Source organism: Anolis carolinensis, chromosome 4 (genome assembly GCF_035594765.1).
Source record: "Anolis carolinensis isolate JA03-04 chromosome 4, rAnoCar3.1.pri, whole genome shotgun sequence".
Classification (NCBI taxonomy): Eukaryota; Metazoa; Chordata; class Lepidosauria; order Squamata; family Dactyloidae; genus Anolis; species Anolis carolinensis.
In genome coordinates, this window is record NC_085844.1 from 194,110,199 (window position 1) to 194,135,905 (window position 25,707).

Genomic DNA, 25,707 nt, shown 5'->3' on the forward strand with positions numbered 1-25,707 from the left:
TTGACTTAGGAATTAAACTCCCAATGATATGGTTAACATTAAAAATAAATAATAGAGTGTGAGAAAGAGGTTACAAAGAGCAAGAAGATTCACACTTTGAGTGACTCAGAAACTGCTAACCAGAGGCTGCTTACTCATTTGTTTGGATTAGAAGCAAGAATTGTGTGAGAAAAATACTACACAATGCTTTAGAGACAGGGTTGCTCCATTGGAATTGTGGGAATTTCATGGGTGGGCAGATTTCATACACATACAATTAAAAAGCAACACCATTAGAAAATATTAAAACTGAAGAAAACATGACAGGTGTTCCTTTGTTCTATTCAATATATAATTAATCTCTCAAATTTACTATTATATATATAATAGAAAGAATATGACACAACCCCCTTTTAATATGTAGCTTATTCAACTGGTTATCTCCCAGCTGCTTCATTTACCAATCATACTTGAATCAGTACTTGATTTATTATGTCTTTCAGACTGTATAAACAACTTAATCCGTCAATGCATCAGAACTTCACATCACTGGTTTTTACCACTGATTTGGTTGTTGTTGCGCCTCCTGCTCCAAGGGCTATTTTTATCACTTTACAGTTCCTAGACTTATTCCTGCTGAGATAATTTACTTTACTCTAGGTTAGATTTAGGCCTCACTAGGTGGTGAATTTATGTAATTCTTTTTGTGTCCAAACGAATTTACAGGATTTCTGTATTAGGAAGAAGGATAACACTGGTTGACAGTATACTGGATTTACTTCTAAAATTACCACAAGATGCATGCAATCAAATAATCTAATATCAGACCACATAGTGTCATTTTTTAAAAACACTACGGTTCATTCTCCTACATTTCTCTGTTGAGGCACAGCAAAAAAAACCAAAAAAACCACCTGGCTATGTATGTTCCCTACGTAACTATGTGTACCTCCACAGTAAAATTATGAGCTGTTACAAAATTGTAATTTGCTCTTACCCAAATGTACCCTAAAACTAATCCAATAGATCAAGAAGTCCATAATCTTTCAACCTTCTTTTAGTCTTAATGATAGATATGTTTTAAGTTGTTCTTAGAAAACATGGTTTTTAACCATTTCTAGAGAGAAATCTCATGACATTTTTTAAAAAAAGACTAAACAAAGACTTTTTTAACAAACAAACTTCAACTTTTTCACCTGCAGAAATAATCACTAAAACTAGCAACCGGTAACGAAAAAGCCCACTGTTTTTTGAGCAGCAGAAGCTAACTTTTTAGAAAAAAGACAAACCTAACCTTAGAACCAAACTTCTTATTGTAACTAATACTCACTTCAGCTTTTCTTCTTCATTAATTAGGGTTCTTTCTACAAATCTGATTGAAATTGAAGGATTGATTAACATTTGTTGTGTTAGAACATTGTCCTCCAGAAACAGAAATCCAAAAATATAATCAAGTTACAAAAAATACCATTTTGTCCATAGCTGTCACAAATAGTTATGTTGCCTGAAACCAAAAACCGAATGAAACATATTTTAATATTTAAATTCAGCTCTTTGCGAAAGTCCTTATATTGTTCTGTTCTATGGTTATTTGACTTGGCCGTGGCCTGTGATACCCCACCCATGGCACATACTACGTAAAAGTCATGGCACAGTGCTTCATTTAAAATGTGTGCATCATAATGATAGCACCGTTTATTTGCCTGCTCCAAAGATAGAATTATAATGAAGGTGTGATCTGATTGCTTGGCTTTGATGAACTCTTGACAGGTGGCAGCCCCAAAGACAAACAGTCTTGATAGCAAGTAAATAAATGTGAAAGATGGAAGAGAAAGCAAAAACCACAAATAATAGAGCCATCACATAAGGTAAGGTACAAATGGAAGCATCATGCTCTCTAAAAGTACATTCATTTTTTTACAGTACATGTCGATAAGAAAACATGATGTCCAGAGCCTGGGCTTTTACTGAGGGCCAAATAGTTGTGTTCCACTCATTTCAGTGTATAAAACTTACCTGTCTCTTTTTGTAGCATTTGAACAAAGAATAAAACTACTAAGACATTGGACAGGACCTACATTCACCGTATAAAAAGAATTTTCATTAGATAGTTTGGTGGCGTTGATTTTGCAGGTTGCTGCATTATTTGTAATTTGCAACATTTACATACAAAATGTAATAAAAAAGAAGGTTAAAAAAAAACAAACTCAGTGTCCTAGTCTGCAGAAATAAGATACATCATCTGCAATAGCCTTGTGGCAATAAATTGCAACAGGGCAGAAATAATATTTTAAAGTACTGAGAAATCTTTGCTGCAAATTTTAAAGCATGGTTTACACATTTCTTAGTAAGCATACATACCATGAACTTCATTTCTACACATTCTGTATCATCTTCCTCCATTTTATTTTTCACAAACATTTAGTAAAATGAGACACTATACATATTCCAGTCTAAGATGCAGTTCTATGCATACCTCACCTTTTGAAAGGGGTGAACAAAGAAACTCTATTTGTATTAATCTACACCTCCTGGACAAGCAAGACAGCACTGTAACCAGTTACCTACACATACATCTCATCTCAGTTCTGACTTGCATACCCCCAATGTGAAAAAAAGTGAAGTGGGAAATTCTGAAATGATACTGCAGGATCAATCTTTAGTCATTTAATGAAAACTCGACAACTCCAAAATTGTTTTGTGTTAATTTAATCATACAAATATTCATTTATACATTAAGGAAAAAGCATCTTTGTTTTCCTCACAATGTGCTATTACAGGATTCTTCCCAGACTCAATGAAGCAACACACCATCCTGCTCTACACATGCACTCCCCCCAGAGAGAATAAAGACAGGCTGCAGAATCAACCACTCACTCACACAAGAGAAGAGGAGAAAAAAAAGGAAACCCAGACACGGGACAGCGTGCATTTCTTAGCCCCAGAAAACATCAGCTATATTTGTACCTATAGAGATTCAGGCTGTGCTCATCTACAGCTGGGGGAAGGATGAGTACAAACTTTCAAATCCCTGAGGCCTCAGGATGCAGCCTTCACTTTCTCTTGCCCAAAATAAACACAACTTGGCCTGCTAGTGCAGACCTGATACTCAAATGCAAAAAAGAGACAAAGCTTATTTTCAGCCAGAGAGGCATAGAGCAAGCCCGGTGAGAAGATTGGCAGCTTGTTCATCTCAAATTGAAGTCATATCTCAGATGCAGGGATGACCATGACATTTTCAAACTCAAGCATGGGCTATGATTAAATCTGCATTAAAATAGAATATTGCAAACAGAACACTATTAATGAAAAGTTCAAATTTCTCTCTGCAAAATGAGTTAGTTACTTCTTCCTCTCAGGAATCCATCATAACTTCTTTCAGAATGAATTACTAAGGAAGACAGAGCCAGCTAGACTGACTACATGAAGCAGTCTAAATTTGGGGAAGCATCTTAGCCACTCTATAACTAAAATCAGGAACATGGGCATGAATTAGCCAACTTTTGGCTTTGTCCATGAGTAAGCAGTACTACATTGAAACTGGGGGCTATGGAGTATTTTATTAACAAGATTTTTCTACAAATGTAAGAGGGGAAGAATGTATATACATGATATTGTTCAGAAATGGTGGGAGGTTTTATTTTACTATAATTACAGCACTTTGAGAGCCACACATCACTGAAGTGAAAACCCAAACACTCCCACCACTCTAAAACATGAGTGCATACACAGTTTCCTCCAACATGAACTTAAATCTGTATTGGAAAGATGTTATATCTGATGCCAGCCTAAAGAGAACTTTAAACAAGGCAACAGTTTCTACTTACTTCTAAAAAATTGCATGACCTGCAGCAATTCCTCCAGCTACATCTGGCCCTAGTTACTGCACCTTCATGTAGTACAAGCTACTTGGTTTCTGCTCGCCGGTTGTTAAAGCCACAGGCTATCCATTGGGAAAGAAAAAAGTGGTCACCTGTAGCAACAGCTTCCCCCAATGGTCATGAGAAAAGTGCTTCTGAAAGAAAGAAAGCCTTTGCATCTAAACACAAACATATCCTTAATGTTCATGTTTCAAAGTGCTGCTCTGAGGCAATCACATGATTTAGTTGACAAATCTACAGATCAAAAATTCCCATAAATGCTTTACAAGTTAATTAATTTAAATCTGAGAGATGAAATAAGCAATGAAGTGGATGCTTCTTTCATGGGAGTATTTTTTGAGAAAAGAAACCAGGGTCATCCTCCCATTGTCATTACTCAAAGGATTATCACCCCACGCAAAATACCTACAAACAGATTCGAGTCCTTTGTAACTATTTATATAGAGATCATCCCCAAGAGAAAAGCATATTTATTTTCTGAGAGAACTCAGAGACTAGTGATAATGAGAAGACAAGTGTTAATGCAACTTACAGTACTTGCGCACTGGCTCTGGCTGTTACCCTTTTTCACTGGAGGTGATAACTTCATTAACAAAAGGCACTAGCACTCAAGAAAGGAAACAGCATGGGGTATATAAACTGAAGAGAAAGGGCATTCCTATATCCTTTAAGATAATAGTGGGCAACTGTGTGGCCCTCCAGATGTTGCTGGACTGTAACTCCCATCATCCCCACGACTTTCAATGTTGGCCATATTATCAGCTGGAGCTTCTGGGATCTAAAGTCCAAAACATGTGAAGGACCAATACTGGAGAACCACTGCTCTAAGAGAACAGGAGCTGGCAATAAGTATAATTTTTCTCTGAGCTGCCGAACAGACGATGGTCTCCATACTATCAGGTAACAATTCAGATAGGTGATATCTGAACAACTGATCTAAATAATAACTGAAGCCATTTTGATTTAATTTGGAAGTTTCCAGTTGTCATGACTTTCAAGACTTCTAGTGTTGCTGCTAAAGCATAGATACCCACAGTCATTCAACCAGTCGATCAATCATTTGCCTTTCATAAAAGTTGCATGTTCAGAGCAGGAAAAAATAAAACTAATTAAAAGTAATCACCATGATTAATCCTTTACATAATCCTCTTACATAATCAGTTTTGATATATTTTGCATTTGGAGAATGTATTGCCTAGGGTGATTTAAGTTTTGGACAGCTATATTAAAGAAAAGGTCAAGCACTGATAAAATAATTCCTTTTTCTTATACTATCAAAAATTACTCAGGATTGGGTTCTGACAATAATGATTCTCAATGCTCAATGTTTCCCTTTGAATTAGAAGAAGGTGGGAAAATTAAATTATGCATGTTATGCACAACAGAAAATACCAAATTAGATACTGAACTGACCCCCCAAAAAAACTGAATACCTAAGTGCATGTCCTCCAGGATAGGTCTGGTTATACTGTATGGGTGCTTCCATTTCTTTTGGTGAGAAGCAGCACTATAGCCAGATACACAAAGTAGGAATAGAGCCCTGCATACCCACAGATGAATCAAGATTAACTTGGGAGTATGCTACTTGGGCTTAAAAGCATTCTGCATTGCCCCATCTGTACATATCCACATAACCATTACTCTCTCAGAGTATGCAGTTTTGGTCTTTTGAATGAGATGAAAGGAAGGGGGCATTGCATATAGTTATACATATCTTTGGCAGATGGATGCTGTGTTCAAGTTTCTGTATCAGACAGAGGACCCCTCTCCCTGCCATAAGCCTCCTTGTCTTTCAAGGTCTTATACTGATGCAAAACCGAAGAATTTCAAGAGACCAAGCTCTGCTATTTTTCACTATGGAACTGGACAGCTTGGCCTCAGTTATATATGGCTATCATTCTTCACAGGTTGCACACAGTTAGACCTCAAAAAATCCCAACCCTTTGATGCTCTCCCTCTATTCACAGAGTCCTGTGAGTCAGAGAACAAGAAATCTGATAAAAGAAGTAATTGTCATGAGTGGCAGTTGATCACCCTTCCATCTACTTTTTCAAAGCAATTTGGTCTCTGCCAACAAAACATGTATCTTTATCACTGAACACTCAAGCTGGTTATTCAAATTATAAATATGAAAATGTCAGGTTTTCACCTAGAATGACATGAAAGATTAATGATTGGTGCTCTACAGCTAATCAATTCTTTTCTTGGCACAAAACTAACATATACATGCATAGCTGTCTCAAAGACAGTAATTATATATTAATGGATATGGGAATATTTTAATATGCTAACCATTCAGTGAAAACTTTGGAAGTACATGTTCAAAACACACAAGCATCAGCCACCATCGTTTCAGTCCTCTATCACTCTCCAGTTGTTTGCTCCACCCTTAAACGGCAAAACTGAGACTAAATAACTTTATCAAACATAAAAGTAGCAGATGACTAATACACATCATGCCCAAGAAAATATCAGCAGCTTTTTTAAAAGCAAATAACTAAAAAGAAAAAGAAAAAAGCGAACGTTTTATGAATCTGGAAATTGATCCAGCTAGAAATTAATACCACGACATACAAATAGCTGATGAACTAGCCAAGAAAACACCAGACTTCCATTCCTTAGCAAGCAAATCTCCATAAAAATGCACGCTGTCCCTTAAAAAAAAGTCATCAACAAGAAACAAAAAAAATTAACATCTGCTCAGACTACAACCGCTCTGTAGGCAAAATAATTTTTTTCTTTTTAAAAAGAGATGGCTTTTCCATTTTAAGCATTTTTAAAAATTTCTTTTAGGCTACCTAATTAACTGTGACGACGACTCCTAAAACAAAAACATTGGTGTATTTTTCTCTCTCATAGCACTGAATAGCACTCTTGAAATTCAGCATTCATACATGCATACTTTAGTTTTTTTTTTCTGGAAACAGCTAGTCTTAAGTTATTGTTTTCTTCTTATCCCAGGATATGGAGGCCAAGAAGGGGGTTCATGCTGTATCTTCTACAAGCCACAAGAACTCCCCCTCCCTCTCAAGTCCGCTCATTGTAAATTCTCTTCTTGACGATACCCGTTTTTGTTTTTTAAGACTGTCCAAAGGGGTAAGGACCATGAAAACCCTGGAAGAAAATTAGAAACAAAAAATTAATTTCAGCAGGGGAAATATGCTAAACCATGTCTGCTGCAATATATTTGCAGCTCAGTACCTCAAGTGCTTGAAATCCTAATGTTCAGCTTAGATTATAATGCTATTTTCTACTTTTTGCCTTAAATGGATACATATGATTCAGCCTAACCAATTTCCTTCCACGTTACAAAGCTACATTTCAATGTTTATAAGGCTGGACATATAGCACTAGTACTATACCCTTATCATATGCAATGTTTAATTACCCTATGTGAATGTTGAGGGTAGGTTTGGGGGCTAAAATTATGAAATTTGATATGGATTCTACAAAAGGGCAAAATGCTAGGGCCACCTCAAAGAACAACCACCCTGGCCAATACCATTATCCTGCCCATGCTTTCGAATGGGCCTTTCGCCACTTTACTCAAAGGAGATGATTCCTTTATTAATAATACTAGCTTATCAAAAAAGGAACCATCCTAGAGTAACAATGGCAAGAGCTTAGCTTGTCATCTTTAAAAAGCATCAACCCCCTATATTCTCTTGAAACGTCTTAGAACAGAAGCGCAAAAGGGCTGCTGCCACGATTTCCAAACTCAAAGATTCAGAAAGGCCAGAAGTGATGCTGTGGTAGAGAACTGCCAGGACAGACTAAGTCCTTACAAATATAAGGCTCAGTATAGTTGACCCATGGATAAGTTGACCCAGGTTTTTGAGTCAGTTTTATTTTACTAAAGTTTCTAGACTTATACATGTATGTGTGTGTGTGTGTGTGTATGTATGTATGTATGTATGTATGTGTGTGTGTGTGTATGTGTGTGTGTGTATATATATCAGTTATATCAGTCAATCCAACAAGTGCCAGGGCTGTATTGAACTGTAAGTATGTGTTTTGTAACAGTATTATTATTATATTTATTTACATCCCATTTTTTCTTTCTAAAAAGAGACCCAAGGCGGTGAGCATTGGCCCTATAAACATTGGCAATCTTGTTCATATTCCAAAAAATGCTAACACTGAACTTCTGTAAACTATATTTACAATGAATTAGCTACACCATTCATCAAGAGTTTTCTGCTCTACTATCCACTGCTACTCATTATGAGTAAAATATGCCAATAAATACATTCAGATGTCTCTCAATATGTCACCATTTTCTGTCTAGTTTTATCAGATGCTCTTTCATAATTCATCATTCTAAAATTGTATATTTCTAAAATAATTATCTTTTATGATACAGCAGATTCTTTTAAAACTTTAATTTACTTGGAATGATGTAGCATCAAAGCAAAATGAGGAACTCATTCCAATTATTCCCAGTTTTCAAGGAAGAAAAGCTGTAGCAATGAGCAATGTTTATCCTTTCAGGCATCCAAACCACATTTCAGGCACCAACATAATCAACCATTTTCAGGATCCCTCCTCCCTCTGCCAACTGTATTCTACTAAACCACAATTCATAAATATTACAAAAGAAAAACCAAAAAACAGATGTGACTGATAAATATCTAAACATTTGGAGGGACTGTAAGACTAACTAAACTATTTTAATCAGAGTGAGGGTGCAGATGCTATCATTTTAGAAGAATATTTTTTTCCAACTTCTTCCATGATATTAATATAGGGCAGAAGCTGGAAACATTATTTTTCTGAAATGAGTGCATCCTCACTCTCATTCTGAAATTCTGGCCACTCTTACAATGCTGTTGAAGCAAATACTTAGTTACCTGTCAATCACACTAATCAGAATGTTATAATCTGTGTATCATTTCCTTTACACACCATAGATAACACATTTCTAAAAGATTCAGAAAGTGATATTAACACCAAAAGCTATGGCATGCAGGTAGTTGATTACACTATATATATTACCCAACATCCTTGGTTCTTGTTTTTTATTGCAAAAGCTTCCCTTGCTTTAGGAGACTATCCCTAGAAGTCTTAAGGAAATCTGTGCTTAATGAGAACATTTGAGATAAAGAGTATTTTTATTCTTGCTTTTTAAAAATTGTGTCATACCCTAGTGGCACAGGCAGTTAAACAAAATCTTTAACAAATTTCTTTTTACGAATCCTTTCCATGCCACTCAGACCTACTTTCATCCTCTTTCACTGACTAGTTAAAACAGCATCAGTATTGGAGAGATCATGAAGCTGGGCTGATGAACACAGACTGAGTTGAGTGATAGGAGCGATTTGTGTTGAACAGCGCAGTAAGCCTGAGCTAGGAAAGACTGGAACTGTACTCTATCTGATCTTACTGTAGCTCTGTATCCTCAGAATTTATAAAGAATTTTGAAAGAAAAAAGAATCTCTGCATGCACTTGGGGAAAAGCTTTTAAGTGACCTTTATAAGGTTCAAAATGTTTTTATTTACACAAGGTTTATCTGATCTGCTTTTTCCATTTCACTTGTTCATATAGTTAGTTTTGAATAAAAAGTTTACCGGAGCATGTTGAACTGCTTTTTTGTGGTGTAGGAACCTACCACTTATTCTTTCCATGATATCTCTGCCACTGTTAAAGCAGTAACGCCCAAGAAGTATTTGATACCTGAGCATAACTGTTTAGAAATAAACCAATTTAAAACAGTTTGACAAACTACTGGTTTAACCTACCAGTGATTAAAAACCTTTCTATAGCCTGGGGCTTGTGTTTCTGGAGGGTATTTAAATATACTAACATGGAGTAAGCCATACTGAACACAAGGGAATTTATGTCTGGGCAATAATATCAGACATCAGATTTTGATGCTGTCCATTCCTATATGGCAGAAAGGGTAGCATTTTTGCTTAGACATTAATGGGTGTGAATGCGTTCAATACATACCTATAACTTTTGGTATTGGTACTGGTATTAACTAGGAAACAAATTGCTTGCCTACCTTCCTTTGGCACCATTCCCCACCCCATGTAGGTATCACTTCCCCTAAAACTAAAGAAGAACAGTAGAACTGGCTTTATTTCGCTTTTGTTTGTCACGGACATTGGATGAAGTATGTAGTTTAATTTTTGTAAAGGCATTAGCTTTTAACGCACGGCTGCAAAACAAAACAGAAGTCTCCCAGCTTACACTGATGGTAATTTCAGATAGCGCTACTCAATCAGTCTCTCTTTCTCTTTACTTCCTGGGCTGTTCCTGGTCAGTGCTTTTCCAAACTATCTTAGGTTCTTTTGAATTACTTATGTAAACTGAACACAAACAGGGCAGGGCATTTTGTACTATATTTTGTTCTAAGCATGCTATACAAATAGAAAACAGCAACTCAAGAGTTGTTTCCTACAATTCGTCTGTTCATTCTACTTTAAAGCACATCTGCACATTCAGGAAAATAATATTCTCCTCTTAGTAATTAGCATTTCAAAATGTGGGGAAAAGGCTTGCATTTTTTTAAAATTGCATACACCAGGGGTGGGGAAAGTGAATCCCACAGACCAGATGTAGCTTCAACCTTCTTTCGAAGCTGAAAGTGCAACTCATGGCAGCCTCTGGGGGAACTTAATCAATTAAAAATAGCTCCCGGTGTTCTTTATGCCCCAAAGAACCCAGGCGATGGCCCTAGTGCTGATTTTCACCTAAAAATGTGGCAATGCAAGAACAAAATTGTCTCTGGCCACAATTCTTTACAAATATTTGTAATGAAGACAAATAGCAAATATCATTCCAATTCTATTTCCTGTTTCATGGATTAGATTTCAGAATTGGTATGTTAAACTTCCTGTAAGAACAAGCTTCACTGTCTAGTTTTGCCTTAAATTTGGCAAGTCCAAGCATAAAACTGGTTATAAAGGTTATACAAAACCAAGCCATTCTGATGTCTGGTTCTTTGAAAAAAGGAGGAAATGGATAAACAAATATTTAGATGTTTCAGAACCGCTTGATAATGCATGTGTATACTTAGCAAACTATCTTACATTTAAATCTTACAATTTCATTGATCTGGAGTTCCCCTTCTTTATTTATGAAGGTATCTGACCAAGTAGGTAAACATGGTGAATGTGTCCATATGAGAAGCCTTGATTGTATCATGTCTTTAAAAAAACTCCTCCATATTAGATAATTTACAGTTTGTCTGTAATATTCCATTTCTGAGCAAGGTGATGCTGTTTACTTGTGTCCCAGCTTCAGAAGTTTCTAAGTGAACCTCTTTTTAAAGTCTGGTTATAGGATACAGACTATTTCAGCTGCCTTGGCAGATGATCTGTACTGGAAAAAGAGCAGGTAAAAGATTGCTGGTCCCACTGAATCTCTAAATGCCTTCTGACACCATTGACCAAGTATCTTCTGGGCTGCCCTTCTGCAATGAAATATGAAGATCCTGTTTCTAGTTTTTTCTGAAGGAGTTCAGAAAGCGTTGCTATGGCATTCCTATTTGATGCCTGTGGTGCCCTTCAGAAGTCCATCTTGTCTTTTAACATGAAGTGGCTACAGAGGTTGTTTGGGAGGCTCAGTGTTACCAATCTGCTAATGGCACCCAATTCTCTTATCTCCTTTTGAACTAAACACAAGAAAACTATTAAGAGTTCTAAAAAAAGGTGTTGTTGGCAATGGACTTGATGAAGGCGAAGAAACTGAAACTTCAAGAAGAAAAGAAGTCTCTGGTGAATCAAAAGGCAGATTTGGAATATGTTGAATGGGATTACACTCACCTTGAAAACTTTAAAAATCGGATGCAGTGGTAACACTGAAGAAAACTAATGTGAAAGGACCAATTATCTCACGTAACATCAACTTCAAAAGGCGATATCCTTTTCACTTAATTGAAGACATCAGGACAGCAAAAATCATTTTGAGGCCAAATCTCCTCCATATAACTAACAACACATTCTATTGTGGTAGATTTCCATTCAGCATCACCTAAGTATCTTATGGCAATTGCTAACAAATGCAAAACTTCTAGCTGGAGCCATTGACATTCCAGGACCCTTGTAATTCAAAGATTTGCATGACTTTTAAATACCTTAAGTAGACTTTTAGTAGCAGTGACTGGCAGGACCTACTATATCAAACAAAACATCGCCCGCTGTTCTTGCAGCCTTATTTGTGTGACTGAATGCAAGTATGCAGGATGTCATCTTCAGTATGCCAGGAAACTACCACAGACCATGCTTCAGGAATTAGAAGCCTGCTATTTCAACCAGAAAGCTAGAACAACCAGTCGCCAGGAATTCCAAAACAACATATCAAGCCTCTCCTGCACCAAAGAGTCATTTTCTTCAGACAAAAATGAGAACTTTGGGATATATAGACCAAACTCTAATACCACATGGCTCAACTCATGAGAATAATACTATCATACACTAGGAAAGCTGGTAACATCGTGTCCTAAACTATCATATCATATGCACCTCCATTTCATTTTTGGCAGTTGAAGAAAGCAGGTGCCAAAACATTTTGCTCTTCAAATATAATTTAAAGTTCTTTGTGTTAATCACTTTAATCCAGGCATGGTCAAACTTTGGCCCTCCAGGTGTTTTGGGCTCATTCCCACAATTCCTAACGATTGTGGGAGTTGGAATCCAAAACATCTGGAGGGGCGAAGTTTGCCCATGCCTGCTTTAATCTCAATCTCTCTCTCTCTTCAAATTACCTACATCTTTCTAGGATCCAGGACAACTTGGAAGAAGTACCACTGGTTTACTTTTTAATCACCTCCCCTCTCATATAGGTGTATGCAAACCAGCAGCATTTCTCCCTACTTTGTTCTGGATCCTACAAGGATGAAGTTAATCATATACATTTACTGAAATTATTAACAAATGTAACTGAAAAATATAAATGAGAAAAATATTTCAACATTAATCTTTTTCAGCTTCTAAAAGATAAAACTAAGTTGCATACAAGGTCTAAGTCTAGACTGGATCTCACTCTGAGCGAAGGTGGGATATAACTTCAATCAACCAACCAACCAAACAAAACACTATTTCCAGCATTCCCTAATATTTCAGTTTAGAGAAGAATACCATCATCTACAAAGAATAGTGGAAACAGAATACTGTAAACTGCCAATCTGATGCAGTTTCATCTTAATTTGCAGACACACACACAAGAGTAAGAGTGAGAATGAGAGAGTGTGTATGTGTATTAGGGTATTCTATTTTGTAAAAGTGTTTTTTCTTATGAGATTCCAAATGACCTCCTGATAACATCTACTCCTGGTTAGCTTCACAAATGGCCCATTGTCTGTTCATTCAAGATCATTCAATGGATGCTGAAAGAGGAAATGTTAAGGAATACAGAGGGCGTATCCAAAAGGAACTAAGGGGTACCTAATCCAACCCTCTGCATGAAGTAAACTCAAAACTGTTAGAAATCACAATCACACTTCTGCACTAATAACCACTATTTCATTAACAGTCATTTATAATAATAAAGCACACCAAAGTCACTGCTTCATTTTGATGCAGAAGATACTTCATAAGGCCTCCAGTCACAGTGTTCAACACACTTCACTAAACTGAAGTGTGCAATGAAGTGTGTAATGAATAACTAAGTTATTCATTACCAGTGTCATAAGAAGAAAAGGAAGAGTCTGGAATTTTCCTGGAATACATAAACAAATGATAACCCATTGTTACCCATTATTGACAAAGGCCTATACATTCATTCTGTTGCACGCTATATGACAGTTCATAGGAGTGGCAACAACCAGCCACATCTGATAAATAAACTGAGGATTATCAATCTAAGTACAGTATTTTATAAATAGGCCCTAAAAAAACACTGGAGAACATTTTACTAGCATCGGCACATTTATGTTGTCAAACTATCCATTATAGCAGGGTCTATGAAGTTTCAAAAGATTTTGTGAATGCCAAAACGATGTTTTCTGATCCTTAAAATCAAAGGTCTATTATTCTATGCTTCGAAAGATCATTAAAAGAAATAGGCGATGGCGGAGAAGAGAGACATTAAAATGCCTTGCTGATGAAGTGCTAAACAGCACAATTGTATTTATACCTATTTAAAAGTAATTCTCATTGACATTAATACAATTTAAAAGGTACAATCTAAACATGAAGGCTCCTTTCAGAACTATAAAGTAATGTAAATGTTACTGAAACAAATACAAGTATATGCTATAGTCATCAAAAACAAGCTGAATAAAACAAATCTACATCAAACTACACAAGCCTAGAGACCATCAGAAAATTACTAACAGTCTACAGCTAACATTTCAGAGATTCATGCTTTTAAAAAGAAGAAGTTTACATTAATGTGTCAATGTTTACATTTGTTGAGTAGAGCACGTACCATTTATCATAATTTTACTGATTACTTGTCTCCTATTAGGCTTGCATTCAACAGGTTGCATACTCCAATCCAAATCCTTTTTAAAAGCATTTGTCATCTTAAAGGTATCAACCACATCTTCAAACATGACATGATTCTATGCCAAAGCATCCATTTATGTTGTGGCCATATGGCATTACAAATGTGATTAATTTATATATTCCTTTACAAAGTATCATTTAAACTTGCGATGCCCACATCTTGTGGTAATGTCTTTTCAAAGGCTAAGTATCTGATACAGGAAGTACATCAAAGTACTTTATTGTATTTTGGCTTTAGATTTTGTCTACCAATTCTAAATAATCATCTTGTCACCAAAGAATTATATAATAAATGACATGTGATAATGATCTGAATTAATCTTCCTGGATGTGAACTCCTCTCATTTGCACTATTGATGGCCACATGGCATGGCCACTTTGCTTTTTTTCTTCCCATATGTATTTTGGCCAAAGATATCTTTAGTCATTCTGTTATGCGGAGGAGCATACACTAGTGCACTGATCTGTGAGCATCCACATACACGTCCCTTCTTTTACAACAAAACAGCAGTGAATTTGAAATTAAAAATTCAACAATGACTGAGCCCACTTCCTGATGGGAACACTCAAGTGACCTGCTCACCCATGCCATTTTCCTCCAATCAGTTTGGGGCACCTTAACTCCTCCCCCAGTTCCAATGCACAGCTTTCTGTTGGGGAAGGCCATGCTGATTTTCGGCCATAACTGAGGTAAAAGCAAATTCTTTTAAAAGTTGTTTAAGGGCCAAAGTAGTGATGTGAATCATCATGAATGTCATGTGTTAGGAAACAAGCCAATATGAGATGAATGCAGTTGTTCTTTTAAATCTGTGTAGACAGGCCCTGAATTCTATCTAGAAATGTTGTACTCATCATGACTTTAATTTACAATAATTCAATTAATATATAGTACAACTTTCTTCTACCTCATGTGTGTTATATATTCTACTCACTCAGTTTTCAAAAGTCCACAAACTGACAATTATCCCACTGATTATCCTATTGATCAGAGTAATATAAAGCAAAGCATGTTAGATGGGTTTAGATTTATTCTGTCTACAAACAAAACACATATTTATCATACTATATTGTGTAGGGTCTGATTTAGCATGTTTTTATATATTTTATGAATAAGGCAGCAAATGGTTCAATAAAATCTGGACTCAAATTTTAAGAGGAGTGCCAAACAATTAAAAGCAATGATCAAATTACAATAGAAATGACACATCCTATCAAATGGTGCACAAAATAAGGAAAAATGACATTCCATCTATTTATACATAAAAACTTCCAAAGCTGGCAGAGAAATGTTTAAAGTACTTACCATATCATACATTTTAATTTTAAGTATGCTCTTAAAAAGAATCTTTGTGAACTGCTGTCTTCTCAGAATCAGCATTTAGCATCCCAAAAATAATAGTTTAACAAGCATCCGGAAAATATTGTCTTAAGAGAACATTTAAAGCATTTGAATATTGCCATGGTTTAGCTTGCTTTTAATTTAGTGAGAGTACCTGACAAACTGAACATTGAAATGGAGGCCTTGTAAATGGAGGCTGGGGGGGGGGGGGGGGGGGGGCTACACAGATTAGAAAGAAGGATGGCAACAAGTCATGGATTCATGACCTCCCCATTCTCTTGCACCCCCAGGGCACCTACCTTACTGTATGTCACTACTGATAAGTTGTTTGAGTGACTGCTGGGGGAGAGATTTACAGAGTTTTGTGATAGTTCAGTCTGATCTTGTTCAATTTGGTCAGGAGCAGGCCCCCACGTGTTTTTGCTGATTGTATCTAGCTCGGAACCCCCAGGGTCTTTTAAGTTGTTTTCATCTGGTTGCCTGTTCTTCTGCGGAGAGGCGAATGGGTTAAAGTTTCCTTCTACCTTGCGATGTGGTTGCGTGTTGAACTCTGTTTCAAATGATGACAGCTGCTGTGTTACTCCTAAAAGTCCTCCAACTTCCACACTGAGGATCACCCAGATGATGTCTGCGAAAGATAAACTTTGGTTAGCATATGGAAAACACAGATAGTTGGCATGTTGCTTATGAATAAGTATGTGCAATGAAAGACCAAACACTCTTAAGCAGTACATAACTTAGGGAGAGAGTTCTACCTTTTCCAAAGCCATACCAAATTTTCTCTCAGCCACACTTGTTTTTTCATTCATCAAAGCAGCCTGTTATGCAGAATACTGAATGATCTTACATTCTGAAATGCTGAATGTAGCAAAATACTGCCATCTGCTGTTAGCCACATCATTTTTTTTCAAATCCTTCCCCAGATTATGCCAAAAATCTCTACTAAGAGGTAAGGCAGTGCTCCTCATCTATTTATGTGTCATATCTTTTCAATTGAAAGAAGCAGATACCTTTAGGTGATAAAGCTGCTGGCCATACTGGTTTAAAGAAGATGAAAATAAACAGGAAAATGGGCAAATTTCATAAGTGGATTTTGAGACACAGTTCTGTGGTAAGGATAACTCCTATCCAGCATTCTTTAGATGGCATATTTCACTGTGTTTCCCATCACTCTCACCAATTTCTTCACTTTTCACCGTTAATAGACCCAGCATTTCATGGCCACTGTGTATTACTCTTACTAGGGGTTATTCTCATATCAAAACCCTTTTGGTTTATTTCTGCACATCTCCATAAATTAGTGATACCTCCAATTTTATGTGTGAATAACAATACTTTTGGATAGAAAGTGTTTCTTGCAAGAACAGAATTTGCAATTAGTATAAAAGAATCAAGGAAAAATACCATTTATTTATATCCTGCCATTGCCCAAAATTGGGATTTGAGGCAGCTACCCCTCATTGTGTATAATACTCAACAGTGCAATTAATAGCTTTGAAAGAAAGGAAGCAGAATACTATATTTTTAAATGAAGAAATACTGATAAGAGCATAATCAGTCTTCCCACAGAAGGTAACTGAGTGCTCTATATACTCATGCATAAGTCTAGAAATTTTAGTCAAAGAATTGACACAAAAATTCTGAGTTGACTTATCTACAGGTCAGTGTAAGTACTGCATCTTAACTCTTATCAAAAAATGAACCCGTTCCCTTCTCTGAGTATAGTGGCAAAAGGCAAGAGCTTAGTCCATCCTGGAAGAACCTAAAAGAAGCAATGACCCTTTCTACTCTTTCTTGCTTCCCTCACAAATTGCACAACCATCATTTGTCCTTATTGTCTCCTCCTTTAGGAGGAGCACAAACTATTATGCCTAATGAAATTTTGTAAATTCTTTCCTTTGCTTCTTCTTTTAAGTTTATTGTTACATGCCCGAAAGTGAAGTGTGAGTTAACAAAGAGTGCAAAGTTTTCTTTAATACGGGAACAATCCCACGGGAAAGTTATTGCCTTTTACTGCAAAATCACAATTCCTTCTTCTACCTTGGAGCAGCACGTATCAAAAGATGGGGAAGAATTGCACTGTACCTTGCCTTTTATGAGGTGGCTATAGGATTGTCTTTAAAAGAAACTATTTTCAGCAAATTGCTGAATGTGATTCTTAATCTCACTTGCATAAACCAAGAAAAGCATGTAGCACATAGCACTGCGATTAAATGCTTATAAAATGGCTTCTGTCATATTTCAGCAAATATTTTAATTTATGGGTGGGTAATACCTGCAAAACTTCTTGCTGGGCAAGACTATTGTGACAAAATATATTTCCTTCAATTGAATCTTACCTACAGTTCTTTGTAAAAGAACTCAGTAATCCAGCAATGATTTTTGGTAAATATTATTTTGACATGAACCAATAGTCTCAGAATGCAGATGAGAATGAGGTGCTCACCTCCATAGTAGAGTCCTGTGGCAGTACACATTCGCCACTGTCCTTGATACATTCCTGCAGTACTGGGGCTGCACATCTGAACGCTGACATCTGCAATCTCCTGGGGCTCCAATGATCGGACCATCACCATGTTCACATGGCCAAACTGGTCTCCCCCGACGTATTTAAGACAAACACCTGGAGGCCATGCTTCTGCCCCTGAGATTCAGTAAAGACTGCATTAAAACATTTGACAATACATAAACTACATTTACAAAAAATTGGCAAACACTCTCATCAAAGTACAAAACATTTATAATGTGTACTGTTTAATTAAGCAGCCAAGGAAATCAGTAAATGCTTGGCATTTATTGCATCCTCCTCCACGTGCAGGCTGCTTTTCCAACACTAAAATTACACCCTGCTCCAACTCATGCCCTGTCTAGCAGCTGCAGGAATCCTATTCCTTTCCTTCCACCTGCAGAATCTCACTTCTCCAAAAATTAATATTTTTAAAAATGGCAAGACCACGCTTGCCAGATCTAGGTGTGGATCCAGTCTCAAGAAACAATACCACCCAGAAGGAATGTAGTACCCACCCAGCAACTACAAGCTAAATTCACAATGGCATTCATTTTTCACCACCAGTTACAATGGTAGTAAAACTGAAGTTTCTGCTTATATCGAGAACAAAATTTTCAACAGTCTTCACCCCACTGATGGTACAAAATGTACAGATAGATCGAAAAAATACAGAGGAGCAAACCAGGTTACTGAAAGTCTATGTCAGGCTATGAATTCCACTAGCCTGGCAGACAATGTTATCTTCTAGGAACTTCTTACGGTGATTAATAAAGCTTGAAGGTCCACTATTAAAGATAACACTGAGATATCAGTAAGTAAACAGAAAACAGCCTGAATCTTCGGGAGTATTAAAGAACAGATCACAGAAAAGAACAAGGTAGCTTTTTATTCCTCTATTGCTAGATTTCAAAGAGAAATAAAGGAAGATAAACCTGTGCATACCACATTATAAAATGGGAAGGTATAATTCAAAGCTTTTTGTACAAAACAGCATCATATAGCTTAAATAAATTATTACTTTTTATATACACATATTTTCAGAGCAACAAGACATAACATTTAAAATTCATTTTCTTCTCCATCATGTGACTATTTCACTGCATTTTAATGGTGTGGTGGCTATAATTTGCAGTAACTGCAGCAAAGGAGTCTCAGCACCATCTTATTAATGTGTATTCAAAAAGTAAACTTCTAAGTTCAATGGAATTTATTCCCTAGTAAGTTTGTGTAAGACTACCATTTTAAAAGGAATTCAGTTTCAAAACACCAATTGCTCCAAGGATGTAACAATAAAAAATAAGAAAAGAAGGGAGGGGAAAGAAAAAGAGAATAGCTATTTTCTACCACTTTTATTGCTCTTTAGAGAAAAAAATATTTTAAATTCAGGCCATATAAGATACTTGAAGAAACCTGTAAGAAACCATCCAATTCTGAAGTATATATTTCTAGTGTTATGAATAACCTGTTCATAAATTCTTTAAGCCATCAAGCATCCTCAAAATAACATTTAGATTAATTCATCCATGACTGGAAATATAACACACTAAAATCAAGCATTGTTCAAGTGCTATTGCTTAACTTCAGTATTTTTCTGGACACAATATTACTACCTTCATTGGCTGATGGCATAGCTGACTTCTTCCAGACTAGGCAGTGCTGCAGGCTCGTCCCTGGTTTGTTATTGCGGAATTTGTGAGAGGGCCTCTTCGGCCACATTGGAGCTGCGATTAAGTCAGCAATGCCATCAGCCAACAAAAAAAATAACAAAGCCAGCGGACCTGATGGGATCCCTGCTGAAATCTTCAAAGAGGGTGGACCTGAGCTGATACAACAACTCCACCAGCTCATTGAAAAAATGTGGGTGACCGAGAAAATCTCAGAAGACATCAAGGATGCCACCATCATCACCCTTTTCAAGAAAGGGGATAGAGCAGACTGCGGAAATTATCATGGTATCTCCCTTCTAACCTCAGCCGGGAAAATCCTTGCAAGAATCCTTGCAAACCGCCTTCTCCCTGTCTCAGAAGACACCCTCCTAGAATCCCAGAATGGCTTCCGCCCCTCCAGAGGAACAGTGGACATGATTTTCACTGTACGACAGCTCCAAGAAAAATGCAGGGAACAAAATCAACCTCTGTACATAGCATTCATTGACCTTGCAAAGGCATTTGACACAGGGAATCACAGTGCTCTCTGGACCATCCTACAAAAAATCGGGTGCTCTGACAAATTTGTGAACATCCTTCGGCTCCTCCATGATGGCAACAGTCTTGGACAGCAACGGCTCTCAAAGTGACCCATTTAAGGTGGAATCAGGTGTCAAGCAGGGATGTGTTATTGCCCCTACCTCATTTTCCATCTTCATCGCTATGATACTTCACCTTGTTGATGGGAAGCTTCCCACCGGAGTGGAAATCATCTATCGGGCAGATGGCAAGCTATTTAACCTCAGCAGACTGAAAGCCAAAACCAAGGTCACCACAACATTTATTATAGAACTCCAATATGCTGATGACAACGTAGTGTGTGTGCATTCAGAAGACCTACAAGCCACTCTAAACACCTTCGCAGAAGCATACGAGAAGCTCGGTCTCTCATTGAACATCGAGAAAACCAAAGTGCTCTTCCAACAGGCACCAGCTAACCCCTCTGCAAGTGTGATGCCTCATGGGCCTTGTAGTCCCGCTCCTAGTGTCACTGTGGCAGATGAGGATGAAAACATGGGGTTTTCTCCGGATCAACAACAGCCGGAATCTTTCCAGATGCCTGATGTTGATGTTCTCGCCCCAGAACCAATTAAGACAGACCTTGAACAGCTCTCACCTCCCTTCGCTAGGAGACAGTCCTTTGCTACAGACAGGGGAGTGAAAGAGCGGGTTCGCAGGAGCTTGAGAATTGCAGCCAAACAAGACACTGATTAGCCATGTTTCCCCTGGGAAAATCCAGGGAGTCTCGCATCTGGAGAAAGCTGGGTTTCATTTCCCGTTCTCTAGGGAAAGAGAACGCTAGACACCTGCTTGGCGGGAAAACGAGACCCAGATATAGGTGCCTGGCACGGTTGGTCCGGTGCGGAGTCAACAGAGCAACTTCAGGAGTGAATTGGTGCTTCCAGCCTAGTGTGGACTTCGCAAGTCCGCAACCCCAGCTTCCTTGCCTTGCCAATCCAAGTATTCAAGAACTGCCTTGTCCTTCCAAGTATTCAAGAATTGCCTCGTTTTACTCCAGCCACGGACCTTGTTCCAAGAATCAAGTCTTGCCCTTGTACCTTGTTGTGGATTTTTACCTTGGACCCTGAAAGACCCTGGACGTTTCCCCACACTATTGCTTGGCAATAGTGTGTGTTTCGGTTTGGGATTTAACTTTGAACTTTAATATCATTTATTGGACAAAATATTTCTGGACTATATTTGACCTCATTTGAAAGGTCTGCCTCTGGACTATATTTTCTACTTGCTTTTATTATTGTTATATATTTCCTTAATAAAGATATTAGATAGTTTATTGGCCTCCGTGTTTGGTTCTTGGTGCTCTGTTGCCTAGGGCGTGACAGCAATGCCAGGAATACAGCTTAATGGTGTAACATTAGAAAACGTTGACCATTTCCGCTACCTTGGCAGCCACCTCTCCACAAAAGTCAACATCCACACTGAAATACAACACTGCCTGAGTTCTGCGAGTGCAGCATTTTTCCGAATGAAGCAGAGAGTGTTTGATGATCGGGACATCCGCAGAGATATCAAGGTGCTTGTTTATAAAGCCACTGTCCTCCCAAACCTGCTCTACACCTGCGAAACGTGGACGGTCTACAGACGTTACACTCAACTCCTGGAGCGTTTCCATCAGTGTTGCCTCAGAAAAATCCTGCAAATCTCTCGGGAAATAGGCGGACAAATGTCAGCGTGCTGGAAGAAGCAAAGACCACCAACACTGAAGCAATACTCCTACGTCATCAACTCTGCTGGACTAGCCACATTGTCTGAATGCCCGATCACCGTCTCCTAAAGCGGTTACTCTACTTCCAACTCAAGAATGGAAAACGGAATGTTGGTGGGCAGGAAAAGAGATTTAAAGATGGGCTTAAAGCCAACCTTAAAAACTGTGGCATGGACACTGAGAACTGGGAAGCCCTAGCCCTTGAGCACTCTAATTGGAGGTCAGCTGTGACCAGCAGTGCTGCGGAGTTCAAAAGAGGCAAGAATGGAGGGCTTAAGGGAGAAACAAGCCAAGAGGAAGGAGCATCAAGTCAACATTGACCGGGACTGCCTTCCACCTGGAAACCAATATCCTCATTGCAGGAGAACATGCAAATCAAGAATAGGTCTTTTCAGCCACCTATGGACCCACCCCCAAGACCCCACAACTGGAGGACCATCATCCTCGGCCTACGAGGGATCGCCTAATTCATTACTACCTTCACCACAATATTAGTCCCTGGAATACTTAAATAACCCCCCACAGAAAATGAAGTGTAAAAATATACATCAAATCTGTTGTGGCCTCTTGACCCCTTACAAACTTCAGAAACAGACACTAAGAGATATAAGTTGCATGTGTCCAAAAATGTTTTCTGTGGTAAATAGCTGAAGTATGAAAAACTGATTGAGATTTTGAAAAGACAAAAATAAGACTCAGATAAAGGTTAATCAAAACATCCACTTTGCATCATAATCCTTCAACTTTTGCGCAAATTTGAAGTCCTGTGACTGTGAATATATGCAAATGTCAAAATTTGTACATAATGTGTGTGCATGCATACACAAAAATCTACTACTGACAAACAATACACTTTAAGGAAAAACTTTAATATGTAAAGTTAAAAACATACATTTTTCATTGTTACTATTTTGAACAAAATCATGCATACAATAAAAACATGAATATGTGGGTCAACTAAGCTACATTTGGATAATGCAATATCAGTTCTCATTTCTCTCTCATAATTATATTTGTTATTTTGTAACGTCCATCACATTTCATTTCATTCCTTCTCCAAGTTGCATCCCAGTTTTATTGCCAGAGTTCTTTAAAACACACATTGAACCGACAAAAACGATTTAAGGACTCATTTTGACGCCTTGTTCAGTGGTGGCAAGCAGAATGCCCCAAAATTCAGTATGTTGTATCTAAAGGCAGCCATTAAACTAAGAAAGAGTTGTCCACAGGGGTTCAACTAGCTCCCTCAGCTATTTCAGTCTAGAATGGCTACAGCTAATCGCCCCCACTGCTTTGATGGGGTTAAAATAAAATACTGGCAAATCTTCCTTCTACAGGCACACAATTCACAGACACACCTGTAACCAGACAATGGATGAGGGAGTGGAAGGATGGCTTTGCTCCTTGGCAATATCACTTGGGAGTGCACTATTTAAAACTTTCTAGTCATTGTGTTAAGTGTCCAGAGGCCTCCACTTTAATATCTATTGAGTCTTTTATTTGATTACTGTAAGTTAGATATTTTGCTATGGTAAAAAAATACCATAGCTTCAGAACCTCATACATTAAAAGTAATGGCCTGGAAATATAATTACATATTCAGAAATATGCCAGAGCTAGAGATGAAATATTTGGATTGTCAGACTAAAAACACAGGCTATGAAAACACAGAGAGTAAACATTAGCTAGAGTTAGAGAATAACTGCACCTCATACCGACATGTGGGGTTGGAAGAATGCCCAGGCAAGTTCAGTTTGACTTCGGTTCAGTTCAGATGTAATAACAAACTATGATTTTGTTGTTATCTCTGAACTGGGCCTTTGTATTCTGCTGAACTGTCTTTTACTGAGCAGGACTATTCTGCCAATGACACAAGAAGAAAAACACAGCTATGGAAGTCAAGAAGCAAAGAACAGGCAGCAGTAATTGATTTAGTCCTAGCTGTTTGAGATCAGGGAAAAATATTGCTTCTCTACTTGAAACCAAGTACAAGCACTGAAAAAGAATATACACACAGTAAGTGAAGTGCCCCCTTAATTTTTGCCCGAATCACAAATCATAACCTCTAAAGCCACAGAGCTCTAGAACTCTTTTCTAAGAAAAATAATAATAATTGGATTTTCAAGAATACGATTACATAAAAAGGAAAAAATGGGATGGCGGGAATATACAGGATATGAATGTGAGCTAGGCATATAAACTAATGCAATTTTCCATTACCAATTTTTTTCAAATTAGCATTCATAAAATACCATATGTCGTTTATTTCACACATGAACACTAACTAGCCTTGCCACTGGCATTGAAAATACTTTTCTAAAAACACTAGAAGTGAACTATCAAATCAATCACTATCAATCCTTAAAAGAAAACTGGAAAGACCAAAAACAGGCTCAGAAAGTGACTGTGTAAATTGCAATTTAATCCCCAGAGGTTTCTGGAAGCTATGTTTGGCAAATATGGAGCAATTTTAGTTCAGACTATCAGGACAATGAAGTGCTCCAAGATCTAGAAGGCAGCAAAAATGCTTCCCATACCCACTGAGCCTGTCTACTCCTGATACGGAGAAATCTACAAGATTTGTCCAGTCTTGACAGATAACCAAAAGTTGTATCACCAGTGCAGGAACAGGTTTTGGCTTAATGTAATTGCTGAGCTTTGGATAAACTATGATCCGCTCCAAGGCAGAGCATGAGACCAATGATGATCTCCAACCCCAATGTAGCTTCACCCCTGAAGGAGGATAGAAACTGTGCTTCAGAAGTGTTTGAAGCATCTCTGAATACAACACGATCATTTCTATTTTAAAGCAATTCAAAAAACAATATCAGGTCAAAAGCCTGATATTTTTAATCATTCACCTGTGTTCTGTATCCTCCATGTTTTTGTAAACTGGGTGTCAGGGGGAATGGACTCTCCTTCTCCTATGGTCACATCTTCTACGAAGGACATGGAGGGCACGTTGATGTTTGGACTCTCAAAATCATAGTAGGCTCCAATGGCTGCTTGTAAGTTCCTGGAAAGAGAGGAAGAAATTTGTTCAACATAGAACTATAATGGGCTAACTCCACAATGAGATATCTAGATCCTCTATTTTAATAGCGAGAACATTACGACCACATTTACAGAAGACTAAAGCTCTTTCATAGGTTGCTTTCTACACTTAAGACCATCTCTGTAGAATTGGAAGGAGAAAGTGTCTTCTGACCCTATCTTCAATAATATATGTCCCACTCAACACTCGCCATTGAGAGCAGGACATCTGAAGAGTTGCATATGTCCAGACACCCTTTTGCAGATATTTTGCTCAATATTCAACTTTCAAAAGAAGGACTAGCCAGCACAGTACCACTCCCTCTCCCCATCAATAGTATAATAGATACATGGAGAGCAATCTGAGAAATGCACGTGTTCTGTTAAAAGTTTGGACATTAACAGAATAGTGCTAAAGTATAAAACTTTCAGGGTTAGGGAACATTCAATGACTTCTTTGACTAAAATATTTGAAATTTATAAATTATTCTGAATTGCAAATACAATGAAGAAAACATTTTACTTTCATAGAATCATAGAGTCACACAGTTGGAAGAAACCACAAGCAAGGGTCATGC

The 25,707-nt window shown here is 37.6% G+C and overlaps 1 protein-coding gene across 1 annotated transcript in view; it reads right to left on the minus strand.

Annotated features, from left to right (window-relative positions):
* Nucleotides 1-2,672: 2,672 nt before the first annotated feature.
* Nucleotides 2,673-25,707, minus strand: part of ilrun (inflammation and lipid regulator with UBA-like and NBR1-like domains) — a 51,132-nt gene continuing 28,097 nt past the window's right edge. The window contains exons 2-5 of the mRNA XM_003220341.4: nucleotides 24,958-25,112; nucleotides 18,101-18,298; nucleotides 15,954-16,282; nucleotides 2,673-6,974 (exon numbers count right to left, since the gene is read on the minus strand). Of these exons, the coding sequence (XP_003220389.1) occupies nucleotides 6,939-6,974; nucleotides 15,954-16,282; nucleotides 18,101-18,298; nucleotides 24,958-25,112 (718 nt within the window). The 3' untranslated portion in view covers nucleotides 2,673-6,938. The remainder of the gene's footprint in view (nucleotides 6,975-15,953; nucleotides 16,283-18,100; nucleotides 18,299-24,957; nucleotides 25,113-25,707) is intronic.